At 43.1% G+C, this 15682-nt stretch overlaps 1 protein-coding gene across 3 annotated transcripts; it reads left to right on the top strand.

Moving 5' to 3' along the window:
• The first annotated feature begins 752 nt into the window (after positions 1-752).
• On the top strand, positions 753-15324 carry LOC120958093 (uncharacterized). Of its 3 annotated transcripts, none has more exons than XM_040380662.2 (4): positions 753-858; positions 9768-10343; positions 12448-13030; positions 13954-15324. In XM_040380662.2, exons 2-4 carry the CDS (start codon positions 9896-9898, stop codon positions 14120-14122), a joined length of 1200 nt encoding a protein of 399 aa, XP_040236596.2. In that variant the 5' UTR covers positions 753-858; positions 9768-9895; the 3' UTR covers positions 14123-15324. The 3 variants fall into 3 exon arrangements, with proteins under 3 accessions (XP_040236596.2, XP_040236595.2, XP_040236594.2); XM_040380661.2 differs by having other exon boundaries at positions 9677-10343; XM_040380660.2 differs by having other exon boundaries at positions 9664-10343.
• Positions 15325-15682: the final 358 nt, after the last annotated feature.

Raw genomic sequence — 15682 nt, 5'->3', positions numbered from 1 at the left:
GCACAGACTCATGATATTCTCAGAATTGATATCAATCTTAAAGTTCTTTTTAATTGTTCTTTCAAAACAATTTGGATTGACTTTCAATTGATTTTATTGTAACACATTCAAAAGCAACATAATTGCTTCTTTTTTAATTAAAATCCAAACAAAACCGTTTTTTCATTGCTCATCCATTTCCATAAACACATTTCCTTAAACAGCACCGGTTCATCCGAAGCACACCGAAGCGGGCCAGCGGGTTCGTTGTTCATCGCAGCAACGCTGAATTTACGCTCAAGGATTCGTGCTCGAATTCTGACCCGAGTGGACGAACATTTTATGAATGAAAGCCATTTTTTTTGCTTCCTTTACTATCTGTAGTAAAGCGCTCCGTCCCTTCGGACCTGCGACCTGCGTCCGCGTGGGCTTCTAGCAAGGTATACAAGAAGAAGAAGAAGAAGAAGAAGAAAAAGAATCATCCCTATCGAAAGTCATGTCGACCCTAAGCAGGAAACCTTTACCATCGAGTCTGTGTTCGGAATTCACTCGGGGAAGCGCTTCGGGAAACGATCACACCGTGGGTTCATCCGAACGCTGCCCGAGCATACGCGTTTGTGGAAATGAACATCACCCGACTGCTACTGGTACGCACGTTGGAAGGAAATGCATTGCCTGCGCGAGGAGGGTGGGCGGGAAAATGAAACGGGAAAGGCAACGAAGCTCACTCATTTGTGCCGGCAAAAATATAAAAGCCAGTGACGGTGGCGAAACTTCCGTCAAACGCACTTTCAACAAGTGGTCGTCGGTTGGACGGTTGGGAGTGTACATGTGTTTGTGTGTGTCTGTGCTCGTGAACCGGAATAGTGCTAGTTTGGGGTAAAAGATAAGATAAAAATAGTGGACTAATATTAGTGGATGAGGTTATTGGTGTGAAATTGGTGCATTTTTTTTAATAAATTATTTATTTGCTATTTTTGGTGAAATGAATATTGTCTAAGAGGTGATAAGTGGATTTTAACATTATGAGTGATAGTTTTGCATAAAAATAAGCAAAATTTCTTACAAGAAAATGCCAGTAAATTCTTAAACATTAAAGCGTGAAAAACTCGCAGTGAAAGTTGATCAAGTTTCCTCGCTAACCAATGTCCAATGACTTCCACGTTACTTCATGGCCGTGTGCTTGCGTTTGATCTTTCAAAGGTCAATGATGGCAATCGAAATGTGTACCGAAGAATCAAACACTAATTCGTGCTGAATAGAATCAGGGGGAAAAAGAAGCTAAAAACCACCACCAACCCCTCCTACAACCTACAACCACAGGGCTGGTTCATGGCGGTGTTGGTGATGAAAGTGCGAAAAGTTTATTAGATTTTGGTCCGTGTTTGACCGACCGACCGACGGCTAATGGACGCGCGAGTAGCAGCAGCAGCAGCGGCGGGCGAAAAATAGCACCATTATGACAGCGGTGGCCAGACATTCGCGTGGATCCCCTCGATCTGACGGACCGTGTTGGTGGTTGGCGCCTGCATAATTCGATTCGGGGTTTCAGCATGGTGTGAAATTTGTGATGATAAAAGTCTTTTGAGTCAATAATAATATCATAAGCTGATGTAAAACAAAACTTTGAGCAAAAAAGAAGAAAAACCCTCCCAGCCAGTAATCCGATGTTTCAATTGCACTTCTGCATGAGCAGACAGGGCTGTTTCTTCCCTTTTCCTTTTCCACTTCCACCTTATTATTGCCTCTTATCAAGTGGTGCTGCATCACTCAGAATCGAAAATAGCATTAGAGTAAGAAGGAAAAAAAAACAACTGTTAATCATTTTCCAATAAATCGATATCCTGCACGACACAAGAAAGGTAGCTGATGGGAACAGTGTACTGTGCATGTTCGGGCTGGGAATGTCGCGCTCTCCGCTAAGGTGCATTAACGACTCACAAGACCGAGCGACATTGAAAAGCTCATCAGCCATCAGGTAGCGAATCGTATTAGGCCTGTGGTGTTCGATTTTTTCCACCCATTTATTAGGCACACAGTCGTCGACTCCCTTAGCAACAGCGGGCCTTGAATTGCCTTCTGCATGCTGCTTTGAAGTTTAATGTCGAGCTTTGTCGATATATGTGGCTACATTCCGTCTTGGAAACTGATATCATGCCAAATAGGGATTGCTATTTGTGGGCTCTGATGGCATTTTCTCAATCAATACGATCAGGTTGGTGACGGTGGATGGGCAAAAAAACAAGTTCCGCTGAGCTGTTCGTCGTAATGAGCAATTTGTGAGTGAGTACATCAGGGGCTTTAAAAATTGAAGGCAAAAGCAAAGAGCAAAAAGGATTTATTCTATTTTCAAACGCAGCATTAGCAGCATCAGCATTGATACAAAAAAAATCATACTCTAGTCCCTGTTTTCCTTTGATTTCATTAGGAAAAAGGAACAAAAAATTGCTCTTTTTTACCTACAAATAATAAATGAACCCTTATCGCCGGAATGCATTGCGTTTCGGTAAATCTCATTAATTTCCTTCGTCCACTAGATTAAAAATTAAATAAAATTCAATTAACCATCCGCTGTAAATGGCAGCATCTTATCAATGTTAATAGGCTTTACCTACAGTGTCACCATGTTTTTTTTCGATTTTACCGCGCTTGCTACGCGAAAAGTGTTGATGGGAATGAGCTTCAGTTCACTGCTGGCAATTAAATTGCCTACGACAAAAAACTCACACGCCCAAAAAGCAACACTGTAAAGCCTTTTTTTGGTCAACTTTTGAGTGTTTGTAGTATCCCGTTTGCGCCAGCGATGACAATGTGTTTGGAAGGCCTTTTTATTTCCTCCTATCGGCAGTACGCAAACGGCTCAGTGACGTGCGTAAGCGAGTGGTGTATGACAGTTTTCCACTTTTCCGTCAATGCGGCTCCGTCCCGATCGAAAGGAAAGTCATCGTGGGGATGGGTGTAGTAATTTTTCATGAAAATTGCTCTCTATCATTACCACACGCCTTGTACGCCTACAGGAAAGCAGCCAAAAAACGCACAGGCTCGTTACGCTTCACGATTACCATAAATGGGAGCGCAACGAAGTGTCAGTTGGATGCCACTGTCTGAGGCAGCACCGTAATACCGAGCTCATAAAACTATTACCACGGCTCGTTATCGTCAAACACACAAAAAAGTAGGAAAAAGTGGAAAATTGCCTACATTTCAGGCTAACATTTTTCTACGAAAAGGTTAACAATGGGTAGTTAAAAAGTTTGAAGTGAATAAAGTGCTGCGTAGAAAGAATGGTTTGCTATAATTGCTATTTGAAAAGTAATACTTTCAGAATGATGGTTTGGAATAACTTTGGTTGGTGTCTACGGGGTTTTATCGTGGCTAGGAACTCCGCTACAATCTATTTCGAGGAACGTTAAGCGCTTCTCATCAATGAAATTGGAGCCATAATTACCAGCTCGTTTGAAATGGAAAAACCGAGACTGACCTTTAAGTTAAAAACCAAAGTGTATCGCGTTCAAAATGCGAAATAAACTGGAGCTCGAACAACTAATTTTTAAAACATAATTTTTAAAACCAATTGTTTGTACTTTTTTAAACATTCGCTTGACTGAACAAGATGTTGAAAGATAAACGATATTTCAACAAAAAATTGTAGCTGGTACCAATAAATAAACACAAAAACAATTTAACCGTGTTCGTTTTGTGACTAAAACGACGCAAAAAAACCCCATCGATTCTAGTACGGCTTGCGGCAGGCGGCTTTTTGGTAAATGTAAAGGAAGCCTATCATTCCTGCTCCGATCAATGGCGACCTGGCGCGGTGGTTGAATGGTGGTCTGTTCTGTAAATATCATTCACCAGAAAACGAATCTGAACTAACGATAGCATATTCAAACATAGCACATTCATTTGTTGTTGTGTTTGCATGCACGCTCGTATGAAGCCGTTAGGCGTATGAAATTGGCCATATCATTTACACCATTATTGCTTGTTGGCGCACTTCACACACACTGTGGGTGGTTTGGCTAATGCTATGACTTGCGCTGGCTGTTCACTAACCTCCGGAGTTATTTTCCGGAAGCAACAGTTCCGTCACTACGATTGAGCGGAAATCCGGTTAGGAAAGAATGTTTTCGTAAAAGAAAAAAACGATTGGGGCGCCAGCTTTCATTCATCGTTCGCCGATAACGAGGTGTAGGTTAAGTAGACGAGCAAACGAAAAGAATGAGAGAGACTAAACGCTGTGCTGGTCCTGTTGTTGCTGCTTTCTTTTATTTACTGCAAACCAACAAATGAAATCATTGTAGTTGAATGGGTTTTTCGCTCCCACACTGACCATCGAGCTACCCCAACACAATTGATTTCTCACCAGTTGTGGTGATTTCATTTGATTACGATCTGGAGCGTTCCCTTCGAATTGGAGATCCTTTTCGCTCCAAAACGGTAACGGTTTTCCATCAATGAAAATTTAATAATGTCATCCAAGCAAGCGCTGAATCCATACCACTGCACACTGAAGGACCGCAACACCAACGCAGCAGCAGCAGCAAACCAACATCAATTCAAACCACTCGCCCATTGACATTCTATCCAAGTGGTTCTTAACGGGTAGAAAGGGGCGTTTGAATGGTCGTGGTTGAATGAGTTGAAATGAAATTGAAATAAATGTAGCTGGAACCGAGTAGCCAAAGTAAATAAGAAACGGATTGATGGAGGGGGTGTTCTTGCCCACCCGAACGAAACAAAAATCACCATTATTACGCGATGCACCCATCTGCTCCCTTCCAGTTTGCAGCCGTCTGCACATCAATTTCTGACCCCAAACATGGATGACTCTGTCGAGAGCGATTGCTATTATCTAATCTTTGCATTGCGACTGACGTCAGACATTTCCCTTTCCGGAGGTTTGTTTTTTTTTTTGGGACAGATTATCGCAACAAGACTTTGCTCGGTGGCAACTGTTGACGGTCAATGGTCCACGGCCCAATGGCCGACCAGACAAATCGTGCGGTTGGGAATGCGAACGGCAAATGTTTGCTCGTGCGTATGCGAACAGGATTGTGGATATTTGGATTCCGATTTACATTTACAGCATTTCAAAAGAATTGGCGCAACAGATGGGAGGGAAAAATTAACGGGAAATGTAGCTTAAAATTTAGCAATATGTGTATACTGCTGATGATTGTCTGCTGATGTGTGTGGCGTTCATGCTGGAGCAGTTGTTTGCGTTGCCATAAGAGTATGAAAACCAATAGAATTTTCAAAAATATTAGAGTTTCAGCTACAAAGAGAGTAGTTGTTAGCTATTTATTTGCTTTTGGTGCTAATAGAGATGATTTTGTTATGTTATAATTAATTTTCTGTGGAACATACTTTAAAAAGGATAACTTTGATGAGCTAGTTGCATACATTTAGGCGCTCTGTTGTTTAGTTATTTAATATTTGGCCCAAAAAGACACGAATCAGTGTCATATTTTTTTCAGCTTCAAGCAGTAAACTCATTCTCATTATTTCGATATGAGCTTAACTCATACGTATAGTTTTGAAGCATGGGAAATTACAGAGCCATTTGTTCATAGAAATACTCTTCGATTTCTTCCATAGTACGCCTAAAAGTAGGCAATACAGTACTCTTTGAAGTCATTTAATTCGGATTTATAATTCCATTCCTCCATGCAAAATAAAAATAATTCAAAAAGGTCCAGTACAGCAACAGCGTACCCTTTCATTCGCCCCTAAATAATACCATTTGCTCAATTACCGTCTAATTTATAACCCATCGCTTTTGTAAGATTTCTTACGCCTTATTTGAACTTTGTCAAGAAGTCGGTCGTTTTTGTATCGTGTACAGAAAAAAAACAACAACAACAACAACAACAAATCTTCACCCTGCCAAGTGGAGCGGAAATGAATTTTCGGATAAAAATGTCACCCCTCACGCTTGTACCACCCGGATGCCCGAAAACCCAACTCAACACCCCATCGATTCCTAATTAAACGTTCTGACCTTTCTGGCGGGCGGTACGGCACGGGCCCGGCCACAAGAGGGGGTGGGCCGGCGGACGGACAAGCGATAAAATGGCATTAATTGCAGAACGGCCGCACGGAGCGAAACGAACGGAACAGGGAAAACAGATTCGCTTGAAACAGCATCCGCATGCTGCCGTCTGACGATTCGGACGATTTGCCCACAATTCGTGGAACAATCTCGTTCCATTTGCCTTTGCTCGCCATCGATTGCCGATGATGGGGTGGGTTGGGTGGCAATGCCGAAACTCATTAGATCCATAAATCTTAACACTGGTTGACCGGCTGCATGGGTGAAGTAAGAGAAACCAGCATTTACGGCAGCTCGGACCCTTTATCGGACTTTGATTTCTTGGTACAAGGGAATGGGACAAAAATAGCAAATCGACGAGAGAGAGAAAAAAAATCAAAAGAGCCCTAATACGAATGGCCAAAAGTTCCAAAGTCAAGTGTCAAAATTAGAACATTCCCTTTTTGCTGCCCACGCTGCTGAAAGCCTCGTTGACGGTGACATGCTGATTGAGTTTATTTTAGTGACATGTTTACTTCATCCCAACCGTTCTACATCTAGTTTATCGCAATTTAAGGGTTGAATTAAATGTGCTGGTGCACATTAGCATGTTTTTCTCCCTTTTTCCGTTTCCATTTCTTAAAGTTTTCTTATCCGTTATCCGTACGCCTTTAGATTGTGATCTTGGACCAGTCAACGAACCAATCAGGTGGAATAAAAGTCAGCTACTGTTAGCTTACCCAATAATTGATTGACGTTCGTGGCGATTTGCTCGCTTAATAAGAGCGGTAAAACATGCTCCGATAATGAATATTTAAAACCACCCTTAAATGAATATTAACCAGTACGCGGTAGGGAAGGATGGAACGCGAGAACGAGATGGGCATTAAGTGTACCTGGTAGGGCATCCGGGTGCTGGTAGCATAATTGAAGCTCCTTTCTTCTTCTAGCTAATTAAACCAAAGAGATATACAATGTGGCTCGAATTAATTCCTATTAAGCTGTGAATGGCTCAGGATTGGTAATAATCCTATTTTTAAGCTACCAAAGAATTGAATTCACATTTTATAAAAACTAAAAACCTATTCACCTTCAAAAAAGCTCAAAAACACACCAGTTTGCTGATGCACAAGCCAATGCATGCTAAAAGAAGTATTTCTTTGACACTGTGGGCCAATTTTAGCTGGTAAAAGGTACAATCAACTCCCTCAACAAGACCTTAAATTCTCAGCCATCCCCGGAACGTTTGTTAATTTTCTCCAGAAAATAGCTACCTTCACCGGTTTGAATCGTCCAGAATGTGCTTTTCCTTCTTTCCAGTGCACAGTGCGAGAAGCGTAACACAGCCCACTCGGTCACAACTCGGACCCTTGTACACGCTGTACACGCACGCCGCTATCTCGCCCGGCCATCCTACATTCCTTGGGCGCCTGGGCCACAAAATAACGAACTCATCTCCGGCACAAGGGTGCTCGTTCGAAGAAGGCAAAAGAAAGACAAAAAACGCAACGCAGCATGGAGAAATACGACCTCTATCATCCGGACAAGTGGTGACTAGTTTGATGACTAGACATTGCAACACGTTTCCGTTTCGGGTGCGCAACATTTGTTTGCGTTTGTTGGTTTCTTTCTTTTTTTTTTTCCTCTCGCTTAGAGATTTTTGAGTTCATCAGTTCGACATACATTCTTGTGCTGAGGGGGTTTTCCCTTTCCTTTTGCCGCCTTTTGCTTGCTTGCTTGCTGGTGGAAAACCCGGACGGACGGAAAATATGCAAACGTTTGGGATTTTTAATGTGTTCACACTGCCCGAGGGTGAAAGAATGCTTCGCGTAGGTTGGGCTACGGATTGCCAAGGACTACCTTCAGTTGTTCTACCGCTGGCCGGATGGCTAAAACGGGCCGTAGGTTGTGAAGGATCACGTTACTGTTTATTTGAAATGCGTTTTCTATCGTTTCATGTGGTTTAGCTATTTGTTTATGGGTCGTGTTTATTGATTACCTGGTTTTTCCCCTATTTTTTCACACTGTTTATTTATTTTTTCTAGTAAACTGATTCCATGTTTTTGTGCTAGATACAACTTACAGCACAAACAAATGGTGTCAATACTAAGTATCGTGTCAGGTCAGTACTGGCTTCAGGTGGTTGCTGTTTTTGTTTAGTGTGTTTTAAGCACGTAACGCCTTCGCAAGTGCCACCGAACGCCACCGACAACGCCACGACGACAAAGAACGTAGCAAGTGCAACAATTAAAGCCTGTGCAAAGCGTTCTACGTCTGGCACATTCCGTGTCGGTAAAATGTTTTCCATTCTTTTCTGGAAAACTTCCGCCACCTTAAATGAAGGCAGTCACCGTGTGACACGAGCAATGCCGCCGCCGCCACAGGGGAGCAAACAAGGCTAATAAGATAGATAATTGCTCGTTTCGGTGTACGTTTGCGGGTGCATGAGGGAATAATTGGCATACAAAGGGGAAATTGATTTCCTTTTGCGTGAATTCTTCCACAACCGAGCGAATGTTTGTTACTGCTTTCGGTTACCACAAATGCGGTTTAGCTTTGTCACATGTTACTCACCGGAAAAACCCGCCAATTAGGAAAGCGAAGCTTCGAGTGAAGGTTTATTTTTATCCGGGTAATGATGCTCTTTTTGGCAGATTTTGAGTGTACGTTTGTGGCTTAAAACATCGTTTTTTGAATAATTTGTTGGTTGCTAAGAATTATGTTGTAAAAATAGTCGCAAGAAACATGTTATCTAGCATAAAACCTCATTGTTGCTGCTGGATGTTATTAATAGAAGAAAAAAATCGACTCTTCACAATATAGCTCATATAGGCTTCAATATTTGACAGCTGAATACTTTTAAATGATTACTTAAGTATTTAATATTCAACTGGTCTAACAAAATTAAATTAAAAATAAAATAGTATTGTGTCTTTGAGTATGCTATTTTTGTCGAAAGGGTTGCAAATATTAGCATACCTTCGGGCGCACGGGAAAGCTCATCGACGTGCACCGATTGCCCCGCGCTTGTTTCTTTGTATTCGCTCACACAGACTCACTAAAGACTTCTACAACATGAAAGTGTTGCTAATGAGTAAATTACCAACGTAAACGTTTCCAACAAGAAACTGTACAACACCAGTCAAAGCGCCGCATTACACGGCACTCTGCAGGGATCCACTCAACGATCTTGAGCTCATTTTCCACGACAAGCACAACCCCGTTAGGCTCATTACGGTAATGATGAAACCGTCGTTCTACAGCGCACACTTTTCAGCGAATCAATAAACCCACATTGGAAGGAAAATTCTATTTTTCACTGTTTATCGAACCTGAAAAAGCAGTTTTACGCCTGAAGTTATGCATTGTGAATGTTGTGCACCGACGGTCGAACGGCAGGGAATTAATTTCTTGACCAGTTGTTGAGTTTTTTGCCCGCGCGAAAATCGTGCCATCATTAAACGGTCGCAATGCACTTTGCATCATAATGTTGTTGAATGTAAATTGTTAAAATCACTAGCCGCTGGCCAAATCGTTAACCATTTACCATGCGTACTTGAGCAATACTTGGACTGCATTTATTAGATTTTAATGATCGGACAGCGCTGCTTACGGAAGGAGTAAACAAAAGCTTACTGATTCTTGAATAGTGTGTACTTACAGCCGTGACCTTTGCTACGCATTTGACTTGACAGAAGTCACAGTAATGCCGATCAAGCGGGGCTACAGTGTCTTGAGTTTCATTCCCATACAGTGTTTTCAGTGAATCGATACTAGACCGTGAGTGAACATAAAACGAAAAGCAACATCCAACAACACCGGGCAAGAAACAAACAGCCCCAACCCCAGCGTCGTAAAGGAGCCAAATCCTTCACCGTGAAAATGTCACGGCTGTTGATGTGCACCGGTATCTGTGTGCTGCTGCTACTCAGCACCGGTTCCGTCGTGTGGGGCTACGATGGTACCGCCCCGTACACCGTGCACCGTCCGCTCGAAACACTGTTCCGGGGTGCTGTCACCGGGCCGAAGCCCGGGCTAAACGGCAGCGGTCCACACGCTGCCCACGATTCTCACGGTTCATTAGCCAGCGAGCAGCAGCAGCATCAGCAGTCGCAACGGCAACCGTTGGCAGGCGGCGCTGGGATGCCGGAGCATCGGATGGCCGGTTTCGTGCATCGGATGGTGGAGCCGGGAGGGTCACCGGTAGCCGGTGGCCATCATCGTTGGCACGCGGATCAAAGGCCGTCGGAAGCGTTCGGTGTCGGACCGCTGCCAGCATTCCAGCGTGCCCTTCCGGCAATCGATATCGGCGGACAGGGCGGTGTGGATGGTAAGTGACTGAAATTAAATTTAACCAAGGCCCATTTTATCTATCTCCTGTTGCCTGAGGAATATTCCGGATGTGGCTGTGGTGTAGTGAAGCTAGTATCAATTCTAGCAAAAGCCCACCCAGTCTTCTGAAATAAGGAAGAGTGAGAAATGTGTTACGACTAGCATTGGAGTTCTATAAATGTCCTGCTCGCTTTAAGAGGACGTAGGTACAGGTAGAGCCAAACTCACGTGCTGATAGAGGAAAACAGGTCAAATAGCAACCTTGTTACGGTAATGCTCGGACAAAGGGAACCATTTAGGCAACAGCCTCCCATGCACCACGCGTAGGATCGTAATTGAGATTGATAACGGATATCATGAATGGTGATTATGGTGAGCAGAAGACGCAGAACCGGCCGAGCTGCTCCTAAACAGTCAACACATACGGCCACGTGCACGATCGGTTAATGCTTACTTTTTCGGTACAGAGAAACTCCTGCACCTACCATTTACGCCTTGCATTGGAGTACTAAATGAGGGAAAGAAAATGCGAGAAATACTATTTACGTCTGTGTTGGTGCTTGTCGCGTGAGACATTTATTCGTCTCCATCGGTACCCATCCGGATATCCGGAACCGAAGTATAGGCCTCCTTAGGATCAAAGCGAATAGAACCCATGATTCCAGGAACGTGGGTTAATCATTAACCCCCCCGGAACATAATCTGGCAATCAATTTTACTAAACGGTTCAAATGAAACTGACACTCACGTAGACCTGGTGAAGGCGGGTATTGGCAGCCACTTGTAGCAGGTTTTTGGCGGAGAAGCGAAGGGAACTGATACCTTTTTTCGCTCATCTTCTTCCTTTTTATCAGTTTCTCTTCGAAGCTCTTTTCCGAAAGCGATGACAATGCTTATTGAATGTGAGTTCTTTCGATTGACTTTTTGAGTGTACTTCACCATTGAGTGCGTAGCTTGACGTTGTCATCGTTACGTGTTTATTGATTTCACTTACACATGACTGTTGAAATTGGCTTGATAAGTGATGCATCCCGTGAGAGGTGGTGACCTCCTTTTTAAAGTTGAAAAGTTCTTTTTTATGACTGTCGTTTACATTAGCAGACAGATTTAATTCTGATGTTCTAGAACAGATAAGGCAACATTTCGGTAAGGGTCTTGTTTACTGCACGCACAAACGTGAAGCGTCTATTTGAGCTGCTTTCTAGTAAGTGTACCATCTTTACCGGAATGCATTTCAAGGAAGTAGGAGGTGAAGATAGAATCAAATACAAGGTATTTTATTTTAGGTCAATTGATCTTAAGAGCATGTTTACAAGAGTTTATGGCGTAGGGTAAATACTAAGAATACTAAAATCGTTCTAAATAAAGATTCAGCTTACTGGCGTTTATTCGTCTTTGTACAGTATAAGATTGGGCAGTAAAAACTACATCAAACGACAAACCTTAAACACCAAACAAGGTTTTCCTTGATTAGACTGTTCAAACTTGAGCGATGAGCGCCTACAAGTATGCAAAATGGATTCTAGATGCTTGAGTGATAGACCTCCTAAAAGTATGCAAAATGGGATGTTTGATGCATTAGTAATAGAGAGCCTAAAAGTATGCAAAATAGGGTTTTAGATGCCTTTTATTATTTATTAATCAAGAAGTGGCTTCATTTACATAATTAATTAACTGGAAGCTCAAGATTTGACTTAATTAAACAACCATTCGTACGATACTGTATTGATAAAGCCGTCTGTTGTGGTAGTTATCGCGATACATCAACGCTTGGCTGCTCTATCGACTCATCTTTCTTCCTCCGATACGCTTTACCAAAGACGGATGATAATTCCCACAGGAGCTAAGTGTTCGTCGCACACACACACTCACTGACAGAGAAAAATCCCTTATCTTCAAACACCATTCAATCACGAAACAAAAATACTCACTTTCCCCATCGCCCAAGCACAAACAGTTTTGCTTGATTTAGTCGCCTATTGTCGCCTCCGGGGAGCGTCCTGAAACTTCCTCGATTTTTCACGCCCCTTCACACACACACACATACGTGCGGCCCGCCACTCACACTTAAAAGCATCCTACCTGCTTCCTTCAAATTTCAGATTTCATTGGCCACGGGGGACCACCGCCGCTGGACATACCGCAGGAGCCGCAGGTCCTCGACCCGGCCGACAACGAGATCGGCGACAATCCGCTGCTGCTAGCCGCACTCGGCGCCATTAGTGGACCGCGGGTGGTCGACCACGAAGAGGCGGCTCCCTCCCCCCACCACCACCACCCCCAGCCGACCGGGCGCATGATGGAAAGCATCGATCTGATCCGGGAGCAGCTGGAGCGCATCAAGCAGGAGGAGGACATCGAAATCAAATCGAATCTGCTGATGAAGCTGCTGACGGAATTGCCCGAGGGACCGCTGCCGATTGTCTACATCGAGGATGCGGCCGGCAAGGCGGGCTCGGTGCGACGCACGCAAGTCGACGGAGATGACACAACCGACGGTAGCGACGCCGCGCTCGAAGACGATGACGATGCCGAGGACGACGAGGAAAGCTTTGGCGAGGAGGATGGACCGCTCGGTGATGGTGGTCGAATGCGGACGCAGCAGCTCACGCCGAACGGTGGCAAACGGTCCGGACGGTACTACAGGCGCTATCCCTGGAAGCGTCAGAACGCACGCAGCCGAACGTAAGTGTGGAGCACGAGTTGGAATGAAGAAGCAACGTGGAATTGTAAATCGAAATTGAAAGAAGCATTTGGTAGGCGATGGGATCGTGAAACGATTCGCGCCGGTTTGTAACGGTGGGATTCTCGAAAATCGAATCTAAACAGCTTTCATTGTGAGGTGTTGTTTTGCTGGAGAGAGAAGAAGCGGTCTGTTTGATTAAGGAGTGGGCTTTTCCTTTTCATTCTTTTGGTAGGAGTTTAGTTTCAAAAATAGTTTCTACCATTAGTGCAGCGTTTTTTTGAAGGCAGAGGTTAATGTTTTTGTTTAATTCTAAATTTGTCGTTTTTCGTTTCCAATAGTGTAACTGTCTCTTATATGTTTATCAATAATAATTGATAAGATAATTTCAATAATTTTTAAAGATTGGATAAGATATGTTCAGTGACTTTATAATTTTAAAATGTACTAAAAAGCAAAAAAATATTTAAATGTTAACATTTAGAATTAACATACTTGTTTCATTATCTTTTTTCTTACTATAAAGGTTTTGAAAAGCACAGCCAACAATAAAAATGTTTTAGCCTTCAAAATGATCCATTTCATTATATTATAATTAATTTTTTTATGTTTTTAGTTAAATACATTTACAATACATTTAAATATTTAAGTATTTTCCTGTTAAAGGAAGGAAGACATTTTCTGCCATTTTAAAGGAAGTATGTTCAACATCATTACAATTGTCTTTAAGGCTTTTAAAATACAATTCAATTGTATATACAAATGGCAGGTGAATCCTGACCGACATTCATGCATTTTAAATTTATTCATTATTTCCCCCAAAGACATTCAGCCATTGCAATATTTGGACCCCAATTTGTCCTGATTTGCATTTCACTAACGTTATACCTTTCTTTTTTTGCATCCCCTCTTCCTCCTTCTATAGCTACGATGCCGAAGCCCGCTACCTGTGCGTCCCGAGCCGTGAGGACGTGTTCAAGCTGCTCGTCGGGCTGCACGAAAACCGAATCGGCAACCACCAGAAGACGGTCAACTTCTGCAACCGAAAGCGTCCGGCCAAAGCCATCTTCACAAACATCCGCTTCCTGGGCTAAGCTGGGCAACCCTGCCGCCAAGTCCGAACGTCATCACAATGAACAAAAATGCAAGGCCAAAACGGGACCGCAGGTGATCGACACCGGTTCCGGATCCTCTACCAGCAGGCGAGAAGGCTCAAAGGATCCGATCGGTTTGCTACAGCCCTTGCCGCACGTGTCCCGGTTACGCTGGTTTCCGCATATTTTCATCAACACACGACACGATACGCAAACTGTTACCCAAAACCGCTCTCCATTGTATCCACAAGTGTAGGAAAGTGAAGAGAAAACCCCCCAGTAAAATAATCTGTAAAACTGTTTTCCATTGTCCGCTCGTGTCCGCAAAAAGAAGAAAAAAACAATCTTTAATCCGTTTTTAGTCGATGGATGGGAGAGGAGAAGGTCGGGAGGGCGATGATTGGGAGTGAGCTTGTTGCTACATGGGCACAATCCCTTCCATACAAACAATTACCCATAAATATGTATACATTTATACCCTCCCGTTGGGCAGAACATTAAAGAAAACCCACAAAAAAAAAGAAATCAATTAACAAACACACACACACAGACACACATCCTCAGCACAATGGCGCCTATCTTATTCGTATTAATATCCGTTTTCCTGTTTGGGGCAAATCCTCCGTGTGTGCGTGTTGTCATTAAGATACAATCATTTACCAGTACCATGCACAATTTTGTCCTCGTCTCGGGCCGGACACGTGTTCCCCCGTGTGTTGACATCCCGGTCGGGTTGATCGAGATCGACAAACAGGGACAGGAGGGGAGGGGGGGAGCCGTGCACGGTCCCGGAAGCGGGGATCCTGGGAGAAATAGACTTCAGGGCGGCTGGGCGGAATATAAAAGGGGCATATGAAACAAAAACAAAAAACAAAAATACATAAATAAGCAAACATAAAAAAGGGCTCAAGCATACTTTAAGCAAAAAAATATATAAAAACTGTTCCAAACCTGTACGATATAGCTCTGTATGTAGGTGTATTTGTGTGTATTTCAAACATTTGGCAGCAAAAGAGTAAAAGCAACACAAAACAAAAGCAAAACTGGGGGACTGCTGATGACGGTGACGGTACGCGAGGTGAAAGTAGGGACATTCAACACACCCGAGGGGCATAAGGGAGGGTCAGAGAGATATGAAGAGAGATGGGAATTGTAATATTGTAAAAATCATATGTTGACAACCAATACAAAAGGTCCCGAAAATGGGAAGCAAAACTTAAATACAAAAAAAAAAACAACCTTCACACATTCAGACACAACAAACAACCCCATAAATAACTAAGTCAATCCCTTTGTAGTGGCATAGTTTGTCAGCAGAGGATAGGACGAGACAAGGAGATAGAGATGGCGTGTGCGGGAGAGGGAGATAGAAGATAAGGAGTTTGAGAAGGGGAGGAAATTAAATTCTTACAAAAAAAATATAGCACAACCGTAGAAAAGTAGAAAGAAACTCTTTCCAGCCCATCCCGTTTCTCCCTATGCCCTCTTCGCTCATCTCTCTCTCTTCCGCTCGCAAGCACGCCCTATACTGATACAAGTTTCAATTTACATTTCAAACAC

Source organism: Anopheles coluzzii, chromosome 3, assembly GCF_943734685.1.
Source record: "Anopheles coluzzii chromosome 3, AcolN3, whole genome shotgun sequence".
NCBI lineage: Eukaryota > Metazoa > Arthropoda > Insecta > Diptera > Culicidae > Anopheles > Anopheles coluzzii.
The sequence above is the reverse complement of the archived record's forward strand: the minus strand, read 5'-3'. Positions and strand labels throughout refer to the sequence as shown.